Source organism: Mus caroli, unplaced genomic scaffold (genome assembly GCF_978045245.1).
Source record: "Mus caroli unplaced genomic scaffold, Mus_caroli_1 scaffold_4, whole genome shotgun sequence".
NCBI lineage: Eukaryota > Metazoa > Chordata > Mammalia > Rodentia > Muridae > Mus > Mus caroli.
The window spans coordinates 13,848,459-13,873,370 of NW_028227259.1; the positions used below are offsets into that span (position 1 = coordinate 13,848,459).

The 24,912-nt window shown below is 38.8% G+C and overlaps 1 protein-coding gene across 4 annotated transcripts in view; it reads right to left on the reverse strand.

The window, feature by feature from the left end:
- The window catches only part of Cacna2d1 (calcium voltage-gated channel auxiliary subunit alpha2delta 1), a 427,194-nt gene that overhangs the window by 341,060 nt on the left and 61,222 nt on the right, over positions 1-24,912 (reverse strand). For all 4 annotated transcript variants that reach the window (XM_021163870.2, XM_021163868.2, XM_021163869.2 and 1 more), the window contains exon 2: positions 11,520-11,601. In XM_021163870.2, the coding sequence (XP_021019529.1) occupies positions 11,520-11,601 (82 nt within the window). The remainder of the gene's footprint in view (positions 1-11,519; positions 11,602-24,912) is intronic.

Below are 24,912 nucleotides of genomic sequence, written 5' to 3' on the forward strand. Positions count from 1 at the left end.
GTGGGACCTGAGACAGAAGTAGGGAAGCAGAAAACCAGCCTGACCAGGGGCACAAGTCCCTTCTAGTTGGCTCCATCACCAGGTCACCTAGGGCGCTGAGTCAGTGAATACCCCCATAGTCCCTAGAGGAATCTCCAAGTGATCTTAGGATCACTGATAAGGGGAACACAACATCTGTTCTACACCATCACACCAGAAAAGGAAGACATGGATCTAAAGTCACTTCTCATAATGATGATGGAGGACTTTAAGAAGGAAATACAGGAAAACACAGGTAAACAGCAAGAAGCCTTTAAAGAGGAAACACAAAAATCCCTTAGAGAGTTACAGGAAAACACTACCAAACGGGTGATGGAATTGAACAAAACCATCCAGAATCTAAAAATGGAAGTAGAAACAATAAAGAAAACCCAAAGGGAGACAACTCTGGAGATAGAAACCCTAGGAAAGAAATCAGGAACCATAGATGCAAGCATCAGCAACAGAATACAAGAGATGGAAGAGAGAATCTCAGATGCAGAAGATTCCATAGGGAACATCGGCACAACAATCAAAGAAAATGCAAAATGCAAAAAGATCCTAACTCAAAACATACACGAAATCCAGGACACAAAGAGAAGACCAAACCTATGGATAATAGGAGTAGATGAGAATGAAGATTTTCAACTTAAAGGACCAGCAAATATCTTCAACAAATTTATAGAAGAAATCTTCCCATACCTAAAGAAAAGAGATGTCCATGAACATACAAGAAGCCTACAGAACTCCCAACAGACTGGATCAGAAAAGAAATTCCTCCCAACACATAATAATCAGAACAACAAATGCACTACATAAAGATAGAATATTAAAAGCAGTAAGGGAAAAAGGTCAAGTAACATATAAAGGCACGCCTATTAGAATTACTCCAGACTTCTCACCAGAGACTATGAAAGCCAGAAGAGTCTGGACAGATGTTACACAGACACTAAGAGAAGACAAATGCCAGCCCAGGCTACTGTACCCAGCAAAACTCTGAATTACTATAGATGGAGAAACCAAAGTGTTCCATGACAAAACCAAATCCACACAATATCTTTCCAAGAATCCAGCCCTTAAGCGGATACTAACGGGAAAACACCAATACAAGGATGGAAGCTATGTCCTAGAAAAAGCAAGAAAGTAATCCTTCAACAAACCTAAAAGAAGACAACCACAAGAACAGAATCCAAACTCTAACAACAAAAATAACAGGAAGCAACAATTAACTTTTCCTTAATACCTCTTAATATCAATGAACTCAATTCCCCAATAAAAAGACATAGACTAACAGACTGGCTACACAAACAGGACCCAACATTTTGCTGCTTACAAGGACCAGGAGGGCATCATCCTGAGTGAGGTAACACAATCACAAAGGAACTCACATAATATGTACTCACTGATAAGTGGTTATTAGCCCAAAACTTAGGATACCCAAGATATTTTTATTTTGCTAAACGCATGAAACTCAAGAAGAATGAAGAGCAAAGTGTGGACACTGTGCCCCTTCTTAGAATTGGGAACAAAACACCCATGGAAGGAGTTACAGAGACAAAGTTTGGAGCTGTGATGAAAGGATGGACCATCTAGAGACTGCCATATCCAGGGATCCACCCCATAATCAGCTTCCAAACACTGACACCATTGCATACACTAGCAAGATTTTGCTGAAAGGACCCAGATATACCTGTCTCTTGTGAGACTATGCCGGGGCCTAGCAAATACAGAAGTGGATGCTCACAGTCAGCTAGTGGATGGATCACAGGGCTCCCAATGGAGGAGCTAGAGAAAGTACCCAAGGAGCTAAAGGGATCTGCAACCCTATAGGTGGAACAACATTATGAACTAACCAGTACCCCGGAGCTCTTGACTCCAGCTGCATATGTATCAAAAGATGGCCTAGTCGGCCATCACTGGAAAGAGAGGCCCATTGGACTTGCAAACTTTATATGCCCCAATACAGGGGAACGCCAGGGCCAAAAAAATGGGAATGGGTGGGTAGGGAATTGGGGGGGAGGGTATGGGGGACTTTTGGGATAGCATTGGAAATGTAATTGAGGAAAATACATGAAAGAAAGAAAGAAAGAAAGAAAGAAAGAAAGAAAGAAAGAAAGAAAGAAAGAAAGAAAGAAAGAAAGGAAGAGAGAGAGGGAGAGAGAGAGAGAGAGAGAGAGAGAGAGAGAGAGAGAGAGAGAGAGAGAAACGAAACTTAGGGAAAAAAATAGACACTACCTCAGAGTGAAAGGCTGGAAAACAATTTTCCAAGCAAATGGTATGAAGAAAAATGCTGGAGTAGCCATTCTAACATTAAATAAAATCAACTTCCAACCCGAAGTTATCAAAAAGACAAGAAGGAGCACTTCATACTCATCAAAGGTAAAAATCTTCCAAGGTAAACTCTCAATTCTGAATATCTATGCTCCAAATGCAAGGGCAGCCACATTCATTAAAGACACTTTAGTAAAGTTCAAAGCACACATTGCACCTCACACAATAATAGTGAGAGACCTCCACACCTCACTCTCATCAATGGACAGATCGTGGAAATAAAAACTAAACAGAGACACAGTGAAACTAACTAACAGAAGTTATGAAACAACTGGATTTAGCAGATATCTACAGAATATTTTATCCTAAAACAAGAGGATATACCTTCTTCTCAGCACCTCATGGTACCTTCTCCAAAATTGACCATATAATTGGTCACAAAACAAGCCTCCACATATACAAACATATTGAAATTTTCCCATGCATCCTATTAGATCACCATGGACTAAGTGTGATTTTCAATAACAACATAAATAATGGAAAGCCAACATTCACGTGGAAACTGAACAGCACACTCTTCAATGATATCTTGGTCAAGGACAAAATAAAGAAAGAAATTAAAGACTTTTGAGAGTTTAATGAAAATGAAGCCACAACATACCTAAACTTATGGGACACAATGAAAGCATTTCTAAGAGGAAAACTCATAGCTCTGAGTGCCTCCAAAAAGATACTGGAGCTTGACAGCACACCTAAAAGCTCTAGAACGAAAGGAATCAAATTCACCCAAGAGGAGTAGACAGCAGGAAATAACCAAACTAAGGAGCGAAATCAACCAAGCAGAAACAAATAGAACTATTCAAAGAATCAACCAAACCAGGAGCTGGTTCTTTGAGAAAATCAACAAGATAGATAAACCCTTAGCCAGACTCACTAGAGGGCACAGGAACAACATCCTAATTAACAAAATCAAAAATGAAAAAGGAGACATAACAACAGATCCTGAGGAAATCTGAAACACCTTCAGATCCTTCTACAAAAGGCTATACTCAACAAAACTGGAGAACCTGGATGAAATGGACAAATTTCTAGACAGATACCAGGTACCAAAGTTAAATCAGGATCAGATTAATGACCTAAACAGTCCCATATACCCTAAAGAAATAGAAGCATTCATTAAAAGTGTCCCAAACAAAAAAAGCCCAGGACCAGAAGGGTTTAGTGCAGAGTTCTATCAGACCATCAAAGAAGACCTAATTCCACTTCTTCTCAAACCATTCCACAAAACAGAAACAGAAGGCTCTGCCCAATTCTTTCTATGAAGCCACAATTACTCTAATACCTAAACACATAAAGACCCAACAAAGATAGAGAACTTCAGACCAATTTCCCTCATGAATATGGATGCAAAAATACTCAAGAAAATTCTTGCTAACCGAATCTAAGAACACATCAAAATAATCATCCACCATGACCAAGTAGGTTTCATCCCAGAGATACAATGATGGTTTAATATATGGAAATCCATCAAGGTAATCCACTATATAAACAAACTCAAAGACAAAAACCACATGACCATCTCATTAGATGCTGAGAAAGCATTTGACAAAATCCAACACCCATTCATGATAAAAGTCTTGGAAATATCAGAATTTCAAGGGCCATACCTAAACATAATAAAAGCAATGTACAGCAAAGCAGTAGCTAACATCAAAGTAAATGGAGAGAAGCTGGAAGCAATCCCTCTAAAATCAGGGAGACAAGGCTGTCCACTCTCGCCCTACCTATTCAACATTGTACTTGAAGTCCTAGCCAGAGCAATTAGACAACAAAAGGAGGACAAGGGGATACAAATTGGAAAAGATGAAGTCAAAATATCACTTTTTGCAGATGATATAATAGTATATATAAGTGACCCTAAAAATTCCCCCAGAGAACTCCTAAACCTGATAAACAACTTCAATGCAGTAGCTGGATATAAAATTAACTCAAACAAATCAATGGCCTTTCTCTACACAAAGGATAAACAGTCTGAGAAGGAAACTAGGGCAACAACACCCTTCTCAATAGTCACAAATAATATAAAACACCTGGGTGTGACTCTAACTAAGGAAGTGGAAGACCTGTATGATAAGAACTTCAAGTCTCTGAAGAAAGAAATCAAAGAAGATCTCAGAAGATGGAAAGATCTTCCATGCTCATGTATTGGCAGGACCAATATAGTGAAAATGGCTATCTTGCCGAAAGCAATCTATACATTCAATGCAATCCCCATCAAAATTCCAACTAAATTCTTCAACGAATTAGAAAAGGCAATTTGCAAATTCATCTGGAATAACAATAAAACCTAGGATAGCAAAAATTCTTCTCAATGATAAAAGAATCTCTGGTGGAATCACCATGTCTGACTTCAAGCTGTACTGCTGAGCAATTGTGATAAAAACTGCATGGTGCTGGTATAGCAACAGACAGGTAGACCAATGGAATAGAATTGAAGACCCAGAAATGAACCCACACACCTATGGTCCCTTGATCTTTGACAAGGGAGCTAACACCATCCAGTGGAAAATGACAGCATTTTTAACAAATGGTGCTGGCACAACTGGTTATTATGTAGAAGAATGCAAATTGATCCATTCTTATCTCCTTGTACTATGGTCAAGTCTAAGTGGATCAAGGAACTCCACATAAAACCAGAGACACTGAAACTTATAGAGGAAAAAGTAGGGAGAAGCCTCGAAGATATGGGCACAGGGGGAAAATTCCTGAATAGAACAGTAATGGCTTGTGCTATAAGATCGAGAATTGACAAATGGGATCTCATAAAATTGCAAAGCTTCTGTAAGGCAAAAGACACTGTCAATAAGACAAAAAGGCCACCAACAGATTGGGAAAGGATCTTTACCAATCCTAAATCAGATAGGGGACTAATATCCATTATATATAAAGAACTCAAGAAGATAGACTCCAGAAAACCAAATAACCCGATTAAAAAATGGGGCACAGAGCTAAAGAAAGAATTCTCAACTGAGGAATACCGAATGGCTGAGAAGCACCTGAAAAAATGTTCAACATCCTTAATCATCAGGGAAATCCAAATCAAAACAACCCTGAGATTCCACCTCACACCAGTCAGAATGGCTAAGATCAAAAATTCAGATGACAGCAGATGCTGGCAAGGATGTTGAGAAAGAGGAACACTCCTACATTGTTGGTGGGATTGCAAGCTTGTACAACCACTCTGGAAATCAGTCTGGCGGTTCCTCAAAAAATTGGACATAGTACTACCAAAGGATCCAGCAATACCTCTCCTGGGCATGTATCTAGAAGATGTCCCAACCAGTAAGAAGGACATATGCTCCACTATGTTCATAGCAGCCTTATTTATAATAGCCAGAAGCTGGAAAGAACCCAGATGTCCCTCAACAGAGAAATGAATACAGAAAATGTGGTACATTTACAGAATGGAATACTACTCAGCTATTAAAAACAATGAATTTAAGAAATTCCTAGGCAAATGGATGGATCTGGAGGGTATCATCCTGAGTGAGGTAACCCAATCACAAAAGAAGTCATTAGATATGCACTCACTGATAAGTGGATATTAGCCCAGAAACTTAGAATACCCAAGATACAATTTGCAAAACACAAGAAAATCAAGAAGAGGGAAGACCAACAGGTGGTTACTTCATTCTTTCTTAGAATAGGGAACAAAATACCCATGAAAGTAGTTACAAAAACAAAGTTTTGAGCTAAGACGAAAGGATGGACCATGTAGATACTGCCCCACCCAGGAGTCCATCCTATAATCAGCCACCAAATGCAGACACTATTGCATATGCCAACAATGTTTTGATGAACAGACCCTGATATAGCTGTCTCTTGTGAGGCTATGCCAGTGCCTGGCAAACACAGAAGTGGATGCTTACAGGCAGCTATTGGATGGATCACAGGGCCCCCAATGGAGGAGCTAGAGAAAGTACCCAAGTAGCTAAAGGGGTCTGCAACCCTGTAGGTGGAACAACAATATGAACTAACCAGTACCCCCCAGAGCGCATGTCTCTAGCTGCATATGTATCAGAAGATGGCCTAGTTGGCCATCACTGGAAAGAGAGGCCCCTTGGTCTAGCAAACTTTATATGCTCCAGTACAGGGGAACGCCAGGGCCAAGAAGTGGGAGTGGGTGGGCAGGGGAGCAGCGGGGGTGGGGGAGGGGAGTGTATAGGGGACTTTAGGGATAGCATTTAAAATGTAATTGAAGTAAATACCTAATAAAAAATTGAAAAAAGCATGATATTATTTATTATTAGAGATATTGTAGAGGCTTATGAAAGTTTCCTTTTATATATATGAAGACAGTTTTTAGATTTGAAAATGTTACATAGAGTTTTATAATGCATAATATCTATTCGTTCTATTCATAAGTATATTGTTTCCCATCACCTAATAACCTCTATCTCTATAATCTTAACATATTCACTTGTATTTAAAACATGATCCAAGGATCTTTCCTTCTTAATTCTTGCCCTTTGCTGTAAGTTGGAATGACTGCCTTCATCGTCATTTATACAGTTTCTGCCATAAAGGAAGAGTAAGTGTATTATTATAAGTAGGATGGAGTTTTGGCACTAGACAGAGTTTCAGGAGAGTCATGTCACTGCCACAATGCTGTGAGATACTGGCTTATGTTTTTCTACAAGAAAGAATGTAAACCTGAAAGAAAACTCAAGACAGCATGGTCTGTCTTGTGACACACTACTATGCTTAAACATTTTAGAGTCTAAATCATCCGACAGCCACGCCTGACGGTCACAACAGAATGATAACTTGTCACCTGCATCTTCTTCCTCGGTCTGAATCTTAACTATATTGAATGGTTTTCATTGTTACATTTCAAAACCAAGTTTCACTGTGATAATAATATCGGTTATAGTTTTTAACTCTTCATTAAACAAAACTCTTTCAAATCTACTTAATCTAAACCGAATCTGTCTTTCCAGCATGATCTTGAAAATAATACATTTTAAAACATTACACATACACAATATACCAAGTGGCACCACTTGCTAATATAATTCTCAAAAGAATTCGTAAAAAATCTTAGAATTATGTCATCCTAAAATGCAAGAGCTATCCCACCCAGGCTGAGATTACTGGCATGGGCTGCAATACCTTAGAAAGTTTCCCCAAGATGATGAGCCTATGTAAATAAGGAGCCACAGACACTTGCTAGTGAATAGGAGTCTGAGACAGAGACAAAGAGAAAGAAGGAGATGTGAAGACAAATTTCCACAAAAGACAGAATAGATCTCCCTGGTGACTCTATCTCCTTAAGTGGCTGCAGCTTGCTTTCCCTGGGGTGAGTGTGGTAGGAGCAATGAAATGTAATGATGGAGATATTCTGACTGGCAGGATTCTCTTCCCTGTTCATACAGTGTTTTCAGATGCAGGAATGAATGGCCCAGGAAAGACATGAAATAGCTTTTACTCATCAATTTATTTTTAGAAAACCTTTGCATAAAGCAAATCCTCATTACTACAGAGCCCATTCATTTAGAATATCTCCTAATTTGGATGTGGGCCAAATTTTGAGACTATTAAGATAAAACACTTTTCAGCAGATTAAGCAAAGAAATGGGTTGCTTATGGATGTTTTATGGACTCACAGATGTTGATTTCAAGAATATCACGAAGGCTTCAACTTAAAAACATATCTGCTAGTGATCAAACATTACATTCTCCATCTATCAGTTCAACCACAAACTCCTCCTCCTTGGCAGAATGTGTGCGTGTACATGTTCAAGAATGACAGAGGGTATTTTTCAATAGTTTATGATTTAGACTGTTAAAAAGAGCTTCCTGAGGTGAAGCTCAGAGCTCTTACCCTGCATGCAAAAGATCCTGGCTTCAATATCCAACAGCACAAAAAAGAAAAGAAATTGCATGCTGTTTGTAAATACTGGGATTTTTGTCCTGTTTCATAGACAATAATACATAAGTTTTATAATTACAGCTTCAGTTGTATGTTATCACATCTTAAATACATCTTTATCTAGAGCTATTTCCTCTGACCTTTTACATTGCTGTAGAATTTGAGTTGAGCATTTTAGATAAGGATCCCATGTTTCTGATTTTTTTTAATTGCATAAACCTATATAGCACTATAACTAACTTTTGCCGTTTCAGTGTGAGCCAAATGTCTTAGGACTAAACAACTGGGTATCTATTTCCCAGTCTTTTCCCAGCAAATCAGTGGTTCTCAACCTTCCTAATACTGCAACCCTTTAGTACAAGTTCCTCATGTATGGTGTCCGCCAACATAACATTATTTCATGGCTACTTCATAACTGTAATTTTGATACTCTTACCAATTATAATATAAATATCTGATAATCAACCTCCCAAAGGAGTCACAGCCCAGAGACTGGGACCCACTGGATTAAATGAAGGCTAAAAAATAACAACAAATGGGAAACTTAGTGACTAGTGTGGCTAGTCGGCTTGCTGCAGGAATCACCATCTTTCTTCCTGAGACTGAATTACAGGCAAGCTACTGGGCCTGCCTGGCATGTCTATGAGTATGGATATCTGAGCTGTGGCTGTCAGGTTTCTGAAGCAGACTGTACCTGCCAGCCACTTCTCCAGCTCCTAAGCTTATCCTTTAATACAACAATAATTTACTAATGTAGGAAAATTTAGAGAATCCATTCAACAATATAAATGATTTTTCTTTTGCTAATATTTCATGATCTCATAAAGGAATTTTCATAAAATTCCAAAAATAATTATGCTAGTAATATAGGTAATTACAGTGGTTCTTGGCCTTTGGTTCTTGGTCTTACATTAACTAAAGATGAAGCACTATTTCTATGATAGTGACTGTGTTAGTACAAATCAAACAAAAACAGAAGCCCCTGCTCAAAAGGCCTCTAATCTCCACTCAAAGTTCACTCTCCATTTTGGAGTTTCTCAGCTAATTTTAGCTTTAAATACTTATGGGAAGTAAAACAAAACAAAACCTAAACTAAACTAGCAAACAAAACAACCCCCACTACTACCACCACCACCACCCCCACCATTTGCACACACATAAACCTGTTCTCTAGGGAAAGAAATGAGGCAGAAGGGATCATGTATCTCTTCTCGTGCTTAATATCCGCATTCTTTTTCCTACAGTAAATCTTTCCTCTTTTCTTTTCCCTCTCTCTCTTCCTGCCCTTCTCCTCTCCCTTACATTCTCCTTCTCTCTCTCTCTGTCTCTCTTCCCCTCCTTCGTTCGTCCTCCCTCATCTCAAATCCCTCCACATTATATGGCATGCATATCTTTACAATCCTTCTGTCACTCTATTATGGCATGTGTCTCAAACAAATATATAGACTTTATCTTCTTCATTGTATGTTGTCGTTTACCCATTCATCAGTATTTATAATTGTCCAAGTAATCTATACCATACAGAAAAGCATAATAGAAACCAGATTAATTTTTTTACATTATGATTTTTGAAGAAAAATAGAACACAAGTTTAGCAAGAAATTTTCCCATAGGAACAGCAGGAGTAACAGGGATGGCAACCAGGTGCAGAGCCATGAGGCTACTGAAGGAATGGGGGCAGGGGCAGCAACTGTTTATTTCTCATCTTGCCAATAAAAGCTTTAAAACTTAACATGAAAATCTGTCATTTGTCTCTGTGGTTGAATGAAAGCTGTCCCCACAGTCAACTTAAATCTTAAAAAAAATAAACATTAACAGAAAACATCTGTTTCTACAAATCCTATCCCTTAAGTACAGGTCCACATACTACCCAGCACAGGAGCACAGAGTCATGTATTTATAAAGTGAATCCTAAACGGGAGCTTACACCCCTCCCTGTATCTGTGTCAAAGCACTAGAGACCATCAATATTGACAAAAAATACATTTCATCTCCAGGGTGAGTATACCTTCTCAGGAACATGAAACTGGATATGCTTACGTCAGACTTGGGAATAGCTACATACATACATATACACAGTGAGCTATCTTGGGGCTGAGACAGAAGTCTAACCTGAAATTCCTTTATAACGGATGCATCTCTTACATCCCTGAGGGATGTCACACAGTGTGATCACTATACATGCATACATTGAAATTGCACTCCATCATACCTGGACATCAACCCCACAATACAAAAGTTTAGGATCTGACACGATTTTCAGCTTAGAATTTCATGTTCGGGATATACAGCATAAACAAGGGAGGTTCAGCCCATTGTAGGATTAATATCTGTATCTTTCATAGAAAGGCATCCTAAGAAAATTGTGAAGTACTTCTCAGGTTTTCTTTGGGGATTTCTGATCCAGAAGTTAACTATGTATCTATGTTTCTCCCAAAGGACATTAACATGCACATGGAACACTTGTGCCTGGGAAATTTAATTTACAAAATGCCACAAAATCCAAAACTTTTTGAGTACTTGGCTTGACAGCAAGAGTAAAACTACCTACCTGACCTCAGAAAACCGTTGCACATAAAACACAGGTGTCCTAAGTCAGAACATAAATTGTTTTCCTGTATAGGTGTATGTGAATCATTTAAAAATTAGTGTTTACCATTGGATCCTGACTTAATTTTTATGTGCATGAATAAAAATTTAAACTCCTGAACATGTCTGGTTTCAATCCATGAATCTCTTTTCATACAATTTCATCTAAGTTGCTAACACAATATTTATATGATATAATCCAATCACTTTCCAAACTCATTTCAGAGTAATCGCACAGTCAATTTAGAATATCCTTTTAATGGTGTCCCCATTTTTGTGCATCAGAACCTTTATACAAATCTCAATGACAAATCATAGTCAATGGGTGTGGTTAGAAACACTTTTCAAATATTTTTAAAGTAAAATCTAAGCTCAAAGATTGAAGAAGTGTTCACATTGAGGACACTCAAACTTTAAGTCACCATTATGGTGAAATTCTAAACTACATTCTGAAGACTGTAGGCAGAGATTTTAAAGGTATATTACATCTAAATCTGAATCTGGACTGAGAATATTAATAATTTCATTGTTAGCCAAAGCATCCTGGTTTCCAATAACCATCTATGTGCAGGGGTTACCAAAAAATTGACTATGATACCTGCATGGATAGTCATATCCTGTCTGTAATATAAACCTATGGTTTCCTAAAAGACATGATGGCACCCAAACTAACAGAGGATTGACAAAATCTATGACTGGGAATACTCACATCAGCAAGCTGAGTCACTCCACTTGCTGTTTTTGCCAGTGTGACAAGGTCTTCTTGCATCTTGTCCACCCATGACTTGATACTGTGGAATCAGAAGAAAGAGAGTCCCATCAGAATTCCTGCAAATACTGTTAACACACTGATATTTTATATATGTACTTCATACAGTTAAGTTTTTAGTCTCCATCCCTAGTTCCCACTAAGCTCACCTTCCCATGCTTCCCTCAGACAGAAAAGACTGTTAAACCATTGTTACACTCGGGGTTTGAGTTTCAAAGCTTATTTTGGTTGGAGTTATTTCTTTTGATTTGGTTCTTATGTTTGCATGTGTGTACACGCTGAAATGCCCCCAAGTCAAAAGGAAAGAATGACCAGGGCATCTTGGGAATCAAAAGAGTTAACATTTGCTCAATCGCAAAATTTTATGAAAACAGTTACTAAGTACAGCATTCAAAAATACACATGAACTATGTATTCTGATCACAAAATGAGTATTTAGAATCATGTCATCTGCTCATACCAATACACATCACAAGGTTATAGACATCTCAATATACAAAGGCTAAGCACATTTTATCTTCCCAGCTGCACTCACTCTGTGGTCCTGAATGACTGGAGCAGTACTATAGTGTTCAAAAGACTGTTTTACTCATAAAAATTATTCCTTCAGCATTCAAGTTCAAACACTTTCAGATACTCTCGTCTAATTAATGCATCGAATATCTTGAAACATGAACTATTAATATCAGTATGTTTTATAAACATCTAAATCTGAATAGCACTCAGTGTCCAGCATTTGAATGAATGCAGTTCAGTGTTCAACAACACAATGTTCTTATGTGGCATAGCATGCTTCAGGTCTAAAATGTGCTGCCTTCTCTCCAGGCTAACATAAAGAGGCTGGGTAACGGAGTAAGGATGCTTAGAAGACGGTTTGTGTTTGAATGTGAACTTCAAGTGGATGGGATTTGAATAAAGGAAAATGAAGTGTGCGCATCTTCTCTGCCTTCAGTGGTGGATTCCAACAGTTCATTAAGTCATCAACTTCGTTTCAGAAACAGAATAAAGAAAATAAAACACAACCTGAAAAAGAGACTGAAATACTGACTGGGAGAACACACCACACACACACACACACACACACAAAAGGGTTAAAGAAAGGAAAGAAAACTGAAAGTCAGCCATAAAGAAGATGAGGTGCCTATAGGAAAAAAGTCATGATTTACATTGTAAGCAAACCACTTAGAGAATAAAATATATAGAACCAGGAATGCTTTAGCACAAATAAAATCAATATAAATGTGTTCTCAAGAAGTCTGTATGTATAAGGGAGAAAAAGGTAAATGACTATCAAAAAAACAACTTAAATAAATAAAATTTACAGAACCATCAAAATAAACAGTGTGAATAATGTCCCATATTACAATTCATGCTGTTTATGAATTACTATTCATAACTGAAAAATAGTACAAATGTTACCCCAATCAGTATTATTACTATTGTAATTACATAAGTAAAACTGTGCTCACTTTTACAATTAGAAGAAAAAAATCACATTAGTGTACACGTAAGAGCAAAGACTACAATCAGTACTTTTTAATTCCAGTCAGACTTTCTCAGCTACAGACACTAAGTCCTAGACTTCAGAGGGAATGAATCATTTCTCAAATATAATTCCTTAACATTGACAAGTGGTAAGAAAGGTTAGACATACCGAAACTGGAGGAAGAAGGGGGTGAGGGACAGGGAAAGAAAAAGAAAAAGAGAATGTGAGTGAGTGTGTGTGTGTGTGTGTGCACATGACTATCGTCCATTCCTGAACAGTGATCTGTGTCATTTTAACATCCAAGTTCATAGTCACTAGTAATGTTCACAGAGGTTCCATTCACTTTTGGGCTGAGAAGTTATTCAGGACCTAAACAGTCTTCTCTGCCCCAAATGACAAGCTGGCATGAGCACTTTCGAAGCACAACCTTCTTCTTTAATAGATACTGTTTTCTTTTTTTAACTGTTACCCAATTTTCTTCAAATATTACAGAAGCTGGAAGAAATTCAGAAAATATAACATTTACGTGCAATAAACTGCATCACCCACCACTAAAAATATTTTCATATTTTCTGTCACACTGTCTAATAAGCACTAGCACATGCTAGAAAGAATATCGAAAGACAAATTGGGATTAAAATTAGGTCTGGGCAAAGGAGAACAATAAGAAGAAGAATGTGGTGACTGAGAAATATCTTTGATGCTAAGAGAGTTATTTAATGCCTAAATCCTAAGGTACAGAAGAAGGACTGTAGGAGAGAAAGACGTTGCATCAACCTCAGCTCCCCTCCCTTTTTACACTGGCTCTCTGACTGCCTCTAGGAATCCAACTGATGTAAGAGCTAATTAACAAAAGAAAAGCATAAATGTTTTATTTGTTTTCCATGTACAAGGAGACTCACATTGGAGCATGATGCTCAATTACAAAAGACAAAGGACATCGCGGGTGTGGAGGATCAACAGGACAAAGGAGCAGCTGGACCTGAAAAGTCAAACTCCACAAACGCTACCAAGAACCAGACAGGGAATAGGAAAGGGAGAAAGATCAAGCTCACGCCCGAGTTTGTTTATCTTCAGGTTCACTAGACCCCCAATTGCCCATGCCTGGTGATCAAGGCTCTTTCTTAGTTTTAATACATAAAGAACATTACTCCCAAAAGAATTTCTTTGGTTTGTTGGGGGGCAGGGGGAGGGGTGACCCTTTCTTAAGTCCTGTTTTCTTATGTAACTAAATCAAGATGCCAAATTTACATATTTTAAGTGACATACCATCATTAACACCTTCAAAATGTTCATGCAGTAGCTACTTAAAGGGTGATGTTTGAAAGACAAGTAGAACCTGGCAAGATTAAAGGAATCAACAACGAAGGCACAGAGAACACAGGGCCCTCAGTCAAATCAGCCAGTGTGACTATCAGACCATGCTATGTCTAGACAATGATGTGACAGGAAATTGGAGGTAGGGTAATTCAGCCAGGAAAAAAAACACCATCTCTTAAATGATATTACTGGGGATGTGGTTTGTATGTTCAAAAAGGATGGTGGCATCAGAAAATGAGAAGCTAGACAGTAACAAGGTCAAGGAGATGCCTTTGAACATGAGAAAATACATTGTCCTGACACCAAATAGATGGTAGCTGGAGGTCAGGGCAGAAGAAGGGGTGGAGAGGCAAGAAATAATATTTCCTCAATTAACTCAATAGTAGTAGAAACCTTTTGCTCAGTGAAATTCTGAAGTCTGCACAGACTCCAGGTACTTCTGGAAGCAACAGGTGAATGGGAGGAAAATCTGGCAGGTGGTTTTGGAAGTTTCTCAGGAGCAGATGGGGGCATTTTGATCCAGGGTATCAGAAGAAAATGCAGAAGCACACAGTAGAAGGCATTAATTAGCTTACAGTCTTCGATGAATTGGTCTCTGCTTGTTTGTTGTTCTGGTGCCTTGCTGGGAATTGATCCCAGGGTCTTGCACATGCTGGCCAAGTGCTCTGTCACTGAGCTACACTTCAACCAAGGAAATTGCTTTTACTGACTGTGAGGTGTTTTTCAGAGTCCTGAGTATACACTAAGCAATTGAACAAAACAGGTTCAGCACTGGCAGAAGAAAAAAAACCTGTGCAGAATGTAAAGATTGGTGGTTACAGTGTCTAGCAAGGACAAAGGCAAATCAATGTAGCACTCCCTAAAGATCAGGTACAAGGAAGGAAATAAGCAGTAATTAGAACTGAGGAAACCAACCATTACTGAATGGGTAGAGGGATCTGTGTAGTGGCAAGAAAGGGGCATCTAGAACAATGTAACCACAGAAGCTTTAAGGCCAAACAAAGCAGCTTCATGAATGATGGATCCACCACAAAAAAGTCAGAGAGGCGCATGGAAGAGAATCAGACTGTGAGGTCTTTAGGATCCCATTTGTTTTTACAGTGTGTGTGTTTGTGTGTGTGTGTGTCTGTCTGTCTGTCTGTCTGTCTGAAAACGACATAGGGCTACTGACATGTTTCTTCGTAAAAGGTCAAAAAAAAAAAAAAGTGGAAGATATGTCAGAGAGACCACATCTTCTTTGGCAATGATGGAGACGGTATACATTATTACACTAAAGGAGTTTTGGCAATGATGGAGGCGGTATACATTATTACACTAAAGGAGCTCTCTAGATTTGGCAAAACAATCAAGAAAACTACGCCTTCAGACCTTCTCCTGCCCTTCTCCTCTAAAGATTGTTATGGTCCTAGTATCTATCCTGATTCACACATATATCAAAAGCCTCGTGCTCTGCTAAAGAATAGCAGAAGTGAGCAGACCATGTAGACGTCCCCCAGGTCACTAGTGTGCAAGCATTGTCTCCTATTGCCCTGCACTTGTCCTTCAGCTGACTGTCTAGAGACCATTGAGTTGTAGTTTGGCTTCTGTGTCTTCATTTCATCAAGGTTTCCATGTCACTAAAATGTTTTATTACCAATTAATTTGCATGCTATCCTTTTTTTAATCTTTGTGTTTCAATAGGCCCATTTTAGCTTCCTTCTCCAGTGGCTGTGATTAAACACCCGGACAAGAAGTTCAAGGTATAGTCCACCCCAGTACAGATGCCAAGGAGGCAGGAGCTTGAAGCAGCAGGTCATGTTGCATCCACAGCCAGGAAAGAAAGATGAATACAAGCTGCTTCTCAGCCCTTACTCTCTGACTGTACATGCCAGGACTCCCTGCCCATGAAACTGTCCCACCACAGTGAGCAGGTTTTCCAACTTCACCCAACACAATACCATACAGGCATGCCTGGAAGCCCATCTCCTAGGTACAACTATATTCTTTCAGGACAGCAATCGACACCATAGAATCTGAGTCACGAATTCACAATACTTGAGAAATAGAAATTCTAGCATCCGACACACAGACTAGATCATAACTATGAGAAGGTAAAAGTGCAGAATACATCCACAAGTAGCAAAATGAAGGAAGAACATGGCGCATCTCCCCCAAGGGAAGATCTTCTTTCACACAAACTTGAAGGAAATGTTACAATTTCTGAGGCAAGTGGAAACAATTAGAAAAACTAGAGAACAACTTTGAGCTCACTAGCTCCTTTCACTTTTTCTTGATTTCCTGAGTAAGAAAGGGGAAGTTATCTGTTTATTCGACAGTAGGACTTCAGGAAAAGGAATCAGAAAGAGAGACTGGAAAGATGACTAGGGAATACTTAAAGCTTTGACCTACACTGGAGGACGTCCTGCTCACTGGGCCCATCAGCATGGGTATGAGTACATCTTTCTTACCACCATAAGCTGCTGACAACAGGATGCAAGGGACATATTCTCCATCAACATGGTGGGTTAAAGGGAGGACACGGGCAAGTAACATCACGGTTCTAGCCACTTCAAGGTCTCTGCTGATTCCAAACAGCAAAGACTGCTGAAATACGCATTCGATTTTTAATATTATATTCATAAACTACCTTTTTACTAAATCCTTTATCTGTGGAATCAGACACCCTATAACACAGTGACCATGAGAATGCTATATATCAGCAAATTTCAAATTTTTCTCAATAGCTTTTTAAAGTTTTTATCCTAACAGCTTTATTAAAAAAAAAAAAGATCTTGCTGTTCATGGTAAGGAAAAAAGCGGCCGGAGTACACATATTCCATATCCATCACTTCAAACAACATATATGTGTTTTCAAAGAAAAGATGTTTATGTGAAAGCTGAAAATGTGCTTGAATGGTAGAATCTGCTTAGATAGGGAAGATGGCTCAGTTTGTAAAGTACTTGCCAGCTAAGCATTAGGAACTGAGTTCTGACACCCAAGCACTTATCTGGGCTTGCTGGGCAATGAGGGCCCAGCCTTTAATCCCAGGAGTCAGGAGGCAAAGCCAGACAGATCTCTGTGAGTTCAAGGCCAGCCTGGTACATGAAATTGTCTGGATATGTAGCATCCAAATTCAAATGTTTATTGAATGGCATAGCAAAAGATTAGGTATTGTAATCCTCCTAGGTTCTTAGAACTCATTTCACAGTTGCTAGCAAGGCTTCAAGTGTTTAATGTTATCTACAGAGTCAATGTAACAGGAAGCAGCCAACAGCATACCTAATGAGGCAAATATTTTATTGAATAAGTGAAATATTATGTATGCCCATTTCATTTTATGGTATACAAATAGCCAAAATCCTAGAGACAATATATGAAATGTTTTATTTTCATGGAGGTTAAAAGAAAAAAAAAACTGCCATCAAATTAATGTTCTTTTTGAGATTCAGTCTGCAGGTGACACAGCATCCTTTAGAAAATTCCATTCTCAAAACGGTAATCTGTTTCATTTTGTACATTTTTGAGGAACATCAAATGCAGAAAAGCACAATTACACCTCATTTCATCTATTGTAAAGTGCAACAGTTGAGTACGAAGTGTCAAGCTATTGATTTAATTATTTTAAAAGCTAAGCTGGTTAAGCTAAGGTATTGCTTGGGTAGACCAATGAGGTCACAGTGAGAAGATGAACTGCCTGTGGAGGTAAGAGTCAGAAGGTTGCATTGTTTACAATGAGGACTGCCCTTCTTTCTATGTTGATGTGGGTAAGTCCTGTGGAAACATAGATCAAGTATCTAAAGCCATTGCTATTTGTAGGGGCGGGGGGTATTAAAACAGACACATTTCTCACACACTATTCCACTAGTATTTGCCATGGAGACAAAAAAAGAATGTGGGCTATAGCATAGAGAAAAGAGATGAGCTTGCTTTGCTGCAGTAAGGGGCTGCAGCAGGGGAGGAGCATGCAAGAGGCATCCTGCATCACTGCTGGCCCTCTCCCCCAGGCAAGTCTCTGCCTTTGCATTCTGTTTAAGCAATAATTTTATATTTAACATCAGTGAATAAAAGCCACAGTGGTGCCTTAAGTAGCCTGGAACAATTAAAATGCCCCAATAGCCACCAAAATAGCCATTTCAACTGTGCTAACATCTAAATAACATGTTCATAAATTTCAGTAACAAAATATTTCAAAAGTAAACTGTTCTACTTGCTATAAATATTTAACCAATGATAAACTACTCCTATTTTTGTTATATAATAAACCACCCACAGTGTCCCTGAAACTGGGTAAAAATAGCATCCAGTAACCTAAAGACTTAGGAGGCATATAAATTTGCTAAATATGCATTTCTTAGAACATGATAACAATACATAGGTGAGTGTGTGTGCCTGTGTGTGATAAAATCACTTGGCATCTACTCTATATTGTAGGATAATTGTGTGATGGGTGAGCTGTTCCAGGAGCACTCATTCCTGAAATTACTGGCAATTTAAGCATTTTCAGTAACACTGCTGCTCTCTTAGAAGGAAGCTGTTTCAACTGGCGAGATGCTTGAGGATTCGATTCCATTTTCATGCAGAGGAATCCTGGGACCCTGGGAAAAGGATGTGATCACACTCATCAGGGTGGAAAGAAAGGGCCTGACTGGCATGGGAGACAAAACTGTGTCAATACATAAAGCTCAGTCTATGCTCTTCAAGTGTCTCTGCCTTTGCTTCCCATTGGCCTTTGCCTCAACACGTGTGAATCCACTTTACAGCTAATTGTGTTCTCAGCTTTCAGAGAGCAAAGAATCTTCTCAAACAAGACTTGCTCTGTCATCTTGGAATCATTTTTTGTTTAATCTGCCTGCTTTAAATTGGTTTAGTTAATAGTTTCTGCCTAAACTGCTGCAATTTGTTTCCGGATTCCAAACAAATAAGCAAAAGCTTTTGGGTTGATATTATAATGTCACAGATTGCCTAGGTGGGGGGCGGGGTGAAGGAGGGGGGAGGGGTGGGGGAGGGAGAGGGCGTCCCCTGTGGGATTTGCTCCCTGCAGCCCTGAGCCCTCAGCCTTTTATCCTACAGCACCACAGTTAGTCATAACCTCCAGCACCATCCCTGCAGAGCCTGATGCCAACTGGGGTGTCCCACATGGCCACACAATCTGCCGCTGGTGTTTCTATGAACCAAATGAGCTGAATTTCTAATTGCTCATTACAAAACCTCCATTCATTTTACTGAGGGACCCCTCTCTCCTTTTCCATTTGGATTTTTCTTCGGCCACAAGAGAATGAGTTCACAAAATGTAGTTTAGTCTAACCCAAGTATATAAGCATTATTTACTGTCATGACAAAAATTTCCTCATGTCCTTTTCTCTCAATGATTATGTGAACCATCAAATATTTCTAGTACTGCAAAATCCTCCAATGCTTATTAATGTTGGGATTCCGATGTAAATAGAGGTCCTCTTCCCCTCTATGCTTTGTGTCTGCAGTCAGCGGGCTTAGATGTTTCACAAGCATGTCACTTTGTCCCGGTCTATAGTCATGTTTCCTGCCAGCCGGAAACCATCATCCATAAGTTTCTTCAGCCTCACCCCCAGCCCCCACATGCAGGCTGATTCAGTTTCCTCTCTGGTTAAACCCAGATCCTCAAAATCTCTTAAATCTTTCCTCCTTAACTTTCCTAAGCAATATCTCGCCAGTCCTACAACATATCATGCGGTGATGTACTGCCTTGGGTCAGCACAGCATCAAAAGGATCATATCATTTCCTTAAATAGGTGGGCCATGCAATTCTTTATAGTGTCATCAACAAGTATAATTTTGAATATTTACTGCAGACTGTGAAAACAGCTTTGGACACTTCAACATATATATTTTAGGAACTATTCTGAACATACTATATGCATGACATCTTTAATTATTACAAAAATCTACTGAGATAGTTTCAAAGTCTTATTCTACAGGTAAGGAGATGGGCATGATGACCTTAAGTTGCCTGAAGTTATCTAAAAAAGCAAAATATTTTGTCCTTAAGAAGCAACACAATCTTTACTCATTTCAAATGATGTGACTGGAAACATTTGTATTCTAGACATTCCACATCACAGTGACCCTCAGCTCGATGGCCATAACTTCAGTTTTCTGGATTATGATAGCCATGGGTTCAAAGTCAGTTTCCCACACATAAAAAAGACAAAGTGACATTTACACAAGTCTTTATACTTAGAAAGAAAGACGTGTGCTTCCATTGTTAACAAAACACCAAACTCCTATGTAGTTTCTTCCTTTCACATACTACATTATATATATATATATGTATATATATATATATATATGTATATATATATAAACACATATACACATATATATATATACACACACAATATATATATATATATATACAAGATAGTATCATATATGCATATATGCATGGGATTAGCTACATGGGACAATTTTTTTTTCAAATTAAAATGTTAAGGCCTTCCCTCTGGATTAGCAAAGTAAACAAGCACTATTTTTGTTATTTATAGTCAAAAAATTTTTTGCTTTCATTAGCATAACACAAAATTGATGGTGTGAGACATTAGGTTCACAGCAATAGAGTCTCGCATTCCTCCCAGCACACATACATTTGACATCAAGTAGTAGAATCGTCTTGATGTGTGTCTTAGTATACAATATGCTAAAAGCAACCGTAGGAAGTTCGGAGATGAATGGGCAAGCATGGCTGCTTCATCCAGCCTGTGTTATTTTAGATGCAGGTTCACATAAACAAATGCATGAACATAAAAGCCAGGGGCCAGCCTGACTGTCTTTTAAATACAGCCCACAGGATCATTTATCTCACAGCTGTTCCAGGGCAGAGTTTACTTAACAATCAAAAGCTGTCAAAGCAAATACATTAACTTGCAAATAAGACAATAACTCAGTCTCTGAAGACCAGAAACAAAGAAGACTGCAAGCTTAGCTCGCCTCCAGTGTTTGTATTCTTTTCTTCCTGAGCACCATGCAATGGAGAACTAGGAATAAAACCTTCAAACAGGAATTGGTAAGTAAATGTCCAGCTCAGAAAAGATATTGCAGTTTAATTGCTTTCAACCTTTCTGCCCCCAGAACGTGGTCCTCTGATACCCTTTGCCTGAGCAGCAGACATCCTGCCTTCCCACTGCCCTCTGCTGCACTGCACACACAGCCACGGGCCACGGGAAACAAAAGGTTGCTTCATGGAGAGGAATTACAGCCACCTTCCTCTTCTTAGCTGTCTAATAAAAACAGTACCTAGAACTTGCTTTTGCTTTGTTCCTTTTTTTAATCAAGCTATATTTCCCCATTGACACTGTAAACTGTTTAAAACAAGAATACTTTTCTTCAAGATAATTAACCTTTTTAAGTTAAAATAAGCAAAGATATGGAACTTTTATCGGTTACTGGGTCATGAAATAGGCTATGTATGTTTATAGATAGAGTGCACAGGATGTTGACAAAATTGAATGATTTTATTTCATCAAAGATTTCGTTAAAGAGTCCAGTAGTTTTTGTCATGCAAACTAAAAAACTAATTGTGAGATAGTGGATATATAACTGTAAAAAACAGGTTGCTTTATATACTTTATATTATCATATAATAATCAAAACAAGTAACGGGTTCTATTTTAAAATTCCATGTTTGCTTATCAAATGGCAAAGTTTTAATATTGTTACATAATCCTTTTCAGAAAGCAACACTTTGGTAAAAGATTCCTGCTATGAGTACTATAGACAGGAAAAAAAATTAATGTCTCTAATTAACTTTTCAAATTATATCACTTTAGCAAATGTTTAAATAACAATAGTATTTAACAACGATCTTTCATACAATGTAAAGTAGGTCAAAACACAAATACCTCAATGTATATTTGGGTGGAAAAAGCATTATACACAACTATATCTAAATGTAGATTTTATGTTATATTCTTAGTGACTTTAAAATATGCTGTAGGGCACAATTCATGTGATGTGCAGTTGCTGAAGAGGCCTTGTCAATCCAAACTAAAATATTTAAGTTAAACCTTTAACATTCAGTGATTCATTCACAAGGCAGGAGAGAATCCATCCGGCTAGGCATAGCTTCCTCACCACAAGTAAATGACAAGATTCAGTAAAACCTCGGCCTCTCAGGGAAGGTCTCATTTGTGTTGTTCTTTATATCTTTAACATTTGAAATAATTACTTGATTCTTAGAGAAAAAAAAAAAAAGACAGTTCCTGGATCACATTAATTTAAGAGACATGACACAATGCACAGGCCCTGAGAAAAGACAGTAGTTTTGTGTTTGGGTTGAAGTCCTGACTTTAAGGCTCACCCCACAAAACAGTATAAAGCAAGAAAGAACCATAATCAGTCAGTACATGAATTAGGCGTCAACACGCCAAAGGAACAGTGCAGTCTCCTAAGGCCTTTCTCATTATTAGTCATCCTGTGATTGTTCCTAATGTTCCATTCAGAGTGTATTCCAATATAGATTTCAGCCAGCCATTTTTAAACAGACTGCCACCAAGCTTTGTAATAGTAAAGCCGAAAGATTTCCAAGGCTAGATCTGTGAATCATACGTGACTCAGCAGCCTCCCACAAGCCTAACCAACAGCCCTTAGCTTCTCTTTCAGAATGGTCCTCTGTAGAGAAAGGCTGAATGTCTTCAGCTCTATATGTAAAGAGAAAAGGTACCTGAGGGTAGAATTCACAAGGAATGTTCTAGAGGGCCTGGAGAAACACCACAGGGGCAAAAGCACTCTTGCTGGAGTAACTTCTTTATACACGGTGTGGAGGTTGTTTTTGTAATCTTCAGTTGTTAATTCTGGACTAGCAGAGAGCTGAGTACTGGCCAGAGTTTGGGGTTGTTATTCTTCAGGTTTATCATCAAGGGCCTCAGTAATTTGTAAACAAATACCTTCCCCACTGGTTTGTTAGCTTAATAAAGAGCTGAGAGCCAGTAGCTAGGCAGGAAAGGGAAGTCAGAATTTCAGGCTGAGAGAGGGTCTCTAGGAGAAGAGGCAGAGGCAAGATTTGTCATCATGACATGGGAAGGAACAGTTGTCAAGACAGAGAGAGAAAGAGAGAGAGAGAGAGACAGAGAGAGACAGAGAGACAGAGACAGAGAGACAGAGACAGAGAGACAGAGATAGACAGGGACTGAGAGAGAGGAAGAGAAAGGGAGAGAGGAGACAGAGACAGGGAGAGGGAGAGGAGAGGAGGAGGGAGAGGGAAGGGGAGAGAGGGAAAGGGAGGGGGAGAGGAGGAGGGAGAGGGGGAGGGAGAGGGGGAGGGAGAGGGGGAGGGAGAGGGGGAGGGAGGAGGGAGGAGGGAGAGGGAGAGAGGGGACAGGCCATGTGGCAGGATTTAGACCAGGAACAGTCAGGGTGAATTTGGGTGAGCTAGTTGAGAGTCTGCCCAGCTATAGTGCCAAAGCTTTTGTAAATAATAAGTCTCCCATGTCTCGATTCATCTGTTGATGGGTCCAAGAAGGTTCAGATATGAACCACTGCTCCCCAAGCTCCTACAGCTGGAAGAACTCTTACTCCTAACCTTGGTCTATTTGAGCACCTTCTGCATCACCCTCATGTCTCTGGATCACATCGGGAAAATGGTAGCTTCATCACCATTTACTCCTTGAAAACGTTCCTTTGCCTAAAGCTACTTCTCCAGTTAATACCAACACTACTCATTTAGTTTCATATGTAGAAAATGCCCAGTACAACAAAACTTTGTTTTTGTCTTCTAGTCTAGTTGCTATTTAATGTAGGTCTCTCTTGTAGTGGCTTTTTGTCAGGGTATTTTCATCACAGCAACTGAAAGGAAGCCAGGGCAGTGGGCTATTTAATATAGGCTCCAGTGCTTCCTCAGAAAGGCATTCATTCACTTGCTAATAATGGTTTATTTTGGAGAAAAGCTATATAACCTGCTGGTGCAAAAAATATAATGGTAAAGCCTTATGAATTGTTATAGCACCAAAAGTTATAAACATATGTATGTAAATATATTTCCTCTCTTTTTATTAGTATATTATATGGGAATTTTCAAGAAAAATAGTTCAAAGCATGTTCACACATCTACTTGCTAATGCTCACTGTCCTTCCACTTAGGAGAACATTGAGTTTGTCTCAGCTTCAGGTAAAGTCATCATCATAGAGAAGTTAAAGGCAGAAGCATCAAACAGCTAGTTGTGCGAGAGCCTCAGCCAAGAATAGAGAGAATTTAATACACGGATGCACACTTGCCTGCTTGTCTGCATTCATCCACTATCTAGGGTGTGATGCCACCCACAATGAGCTGGGTCTTCCTACATCAATTAACTTATCTAAGACAACCCTATACACATACATGGCCACGAGACAATCCAATATAGACAACCCTTCACTGCGAATCTTTTCAGTGACTCAGGTTGACAATTAAAGCTAGTTATCATACCCACCAAAAAGCATGTGCATAATATCTTGCATATTTTATAATTCATTCATCTGCTGCTACATTTTTTTCTTTTTCCTTTCATTAACCAGAATAAGGTGAGTGAACTAGATAG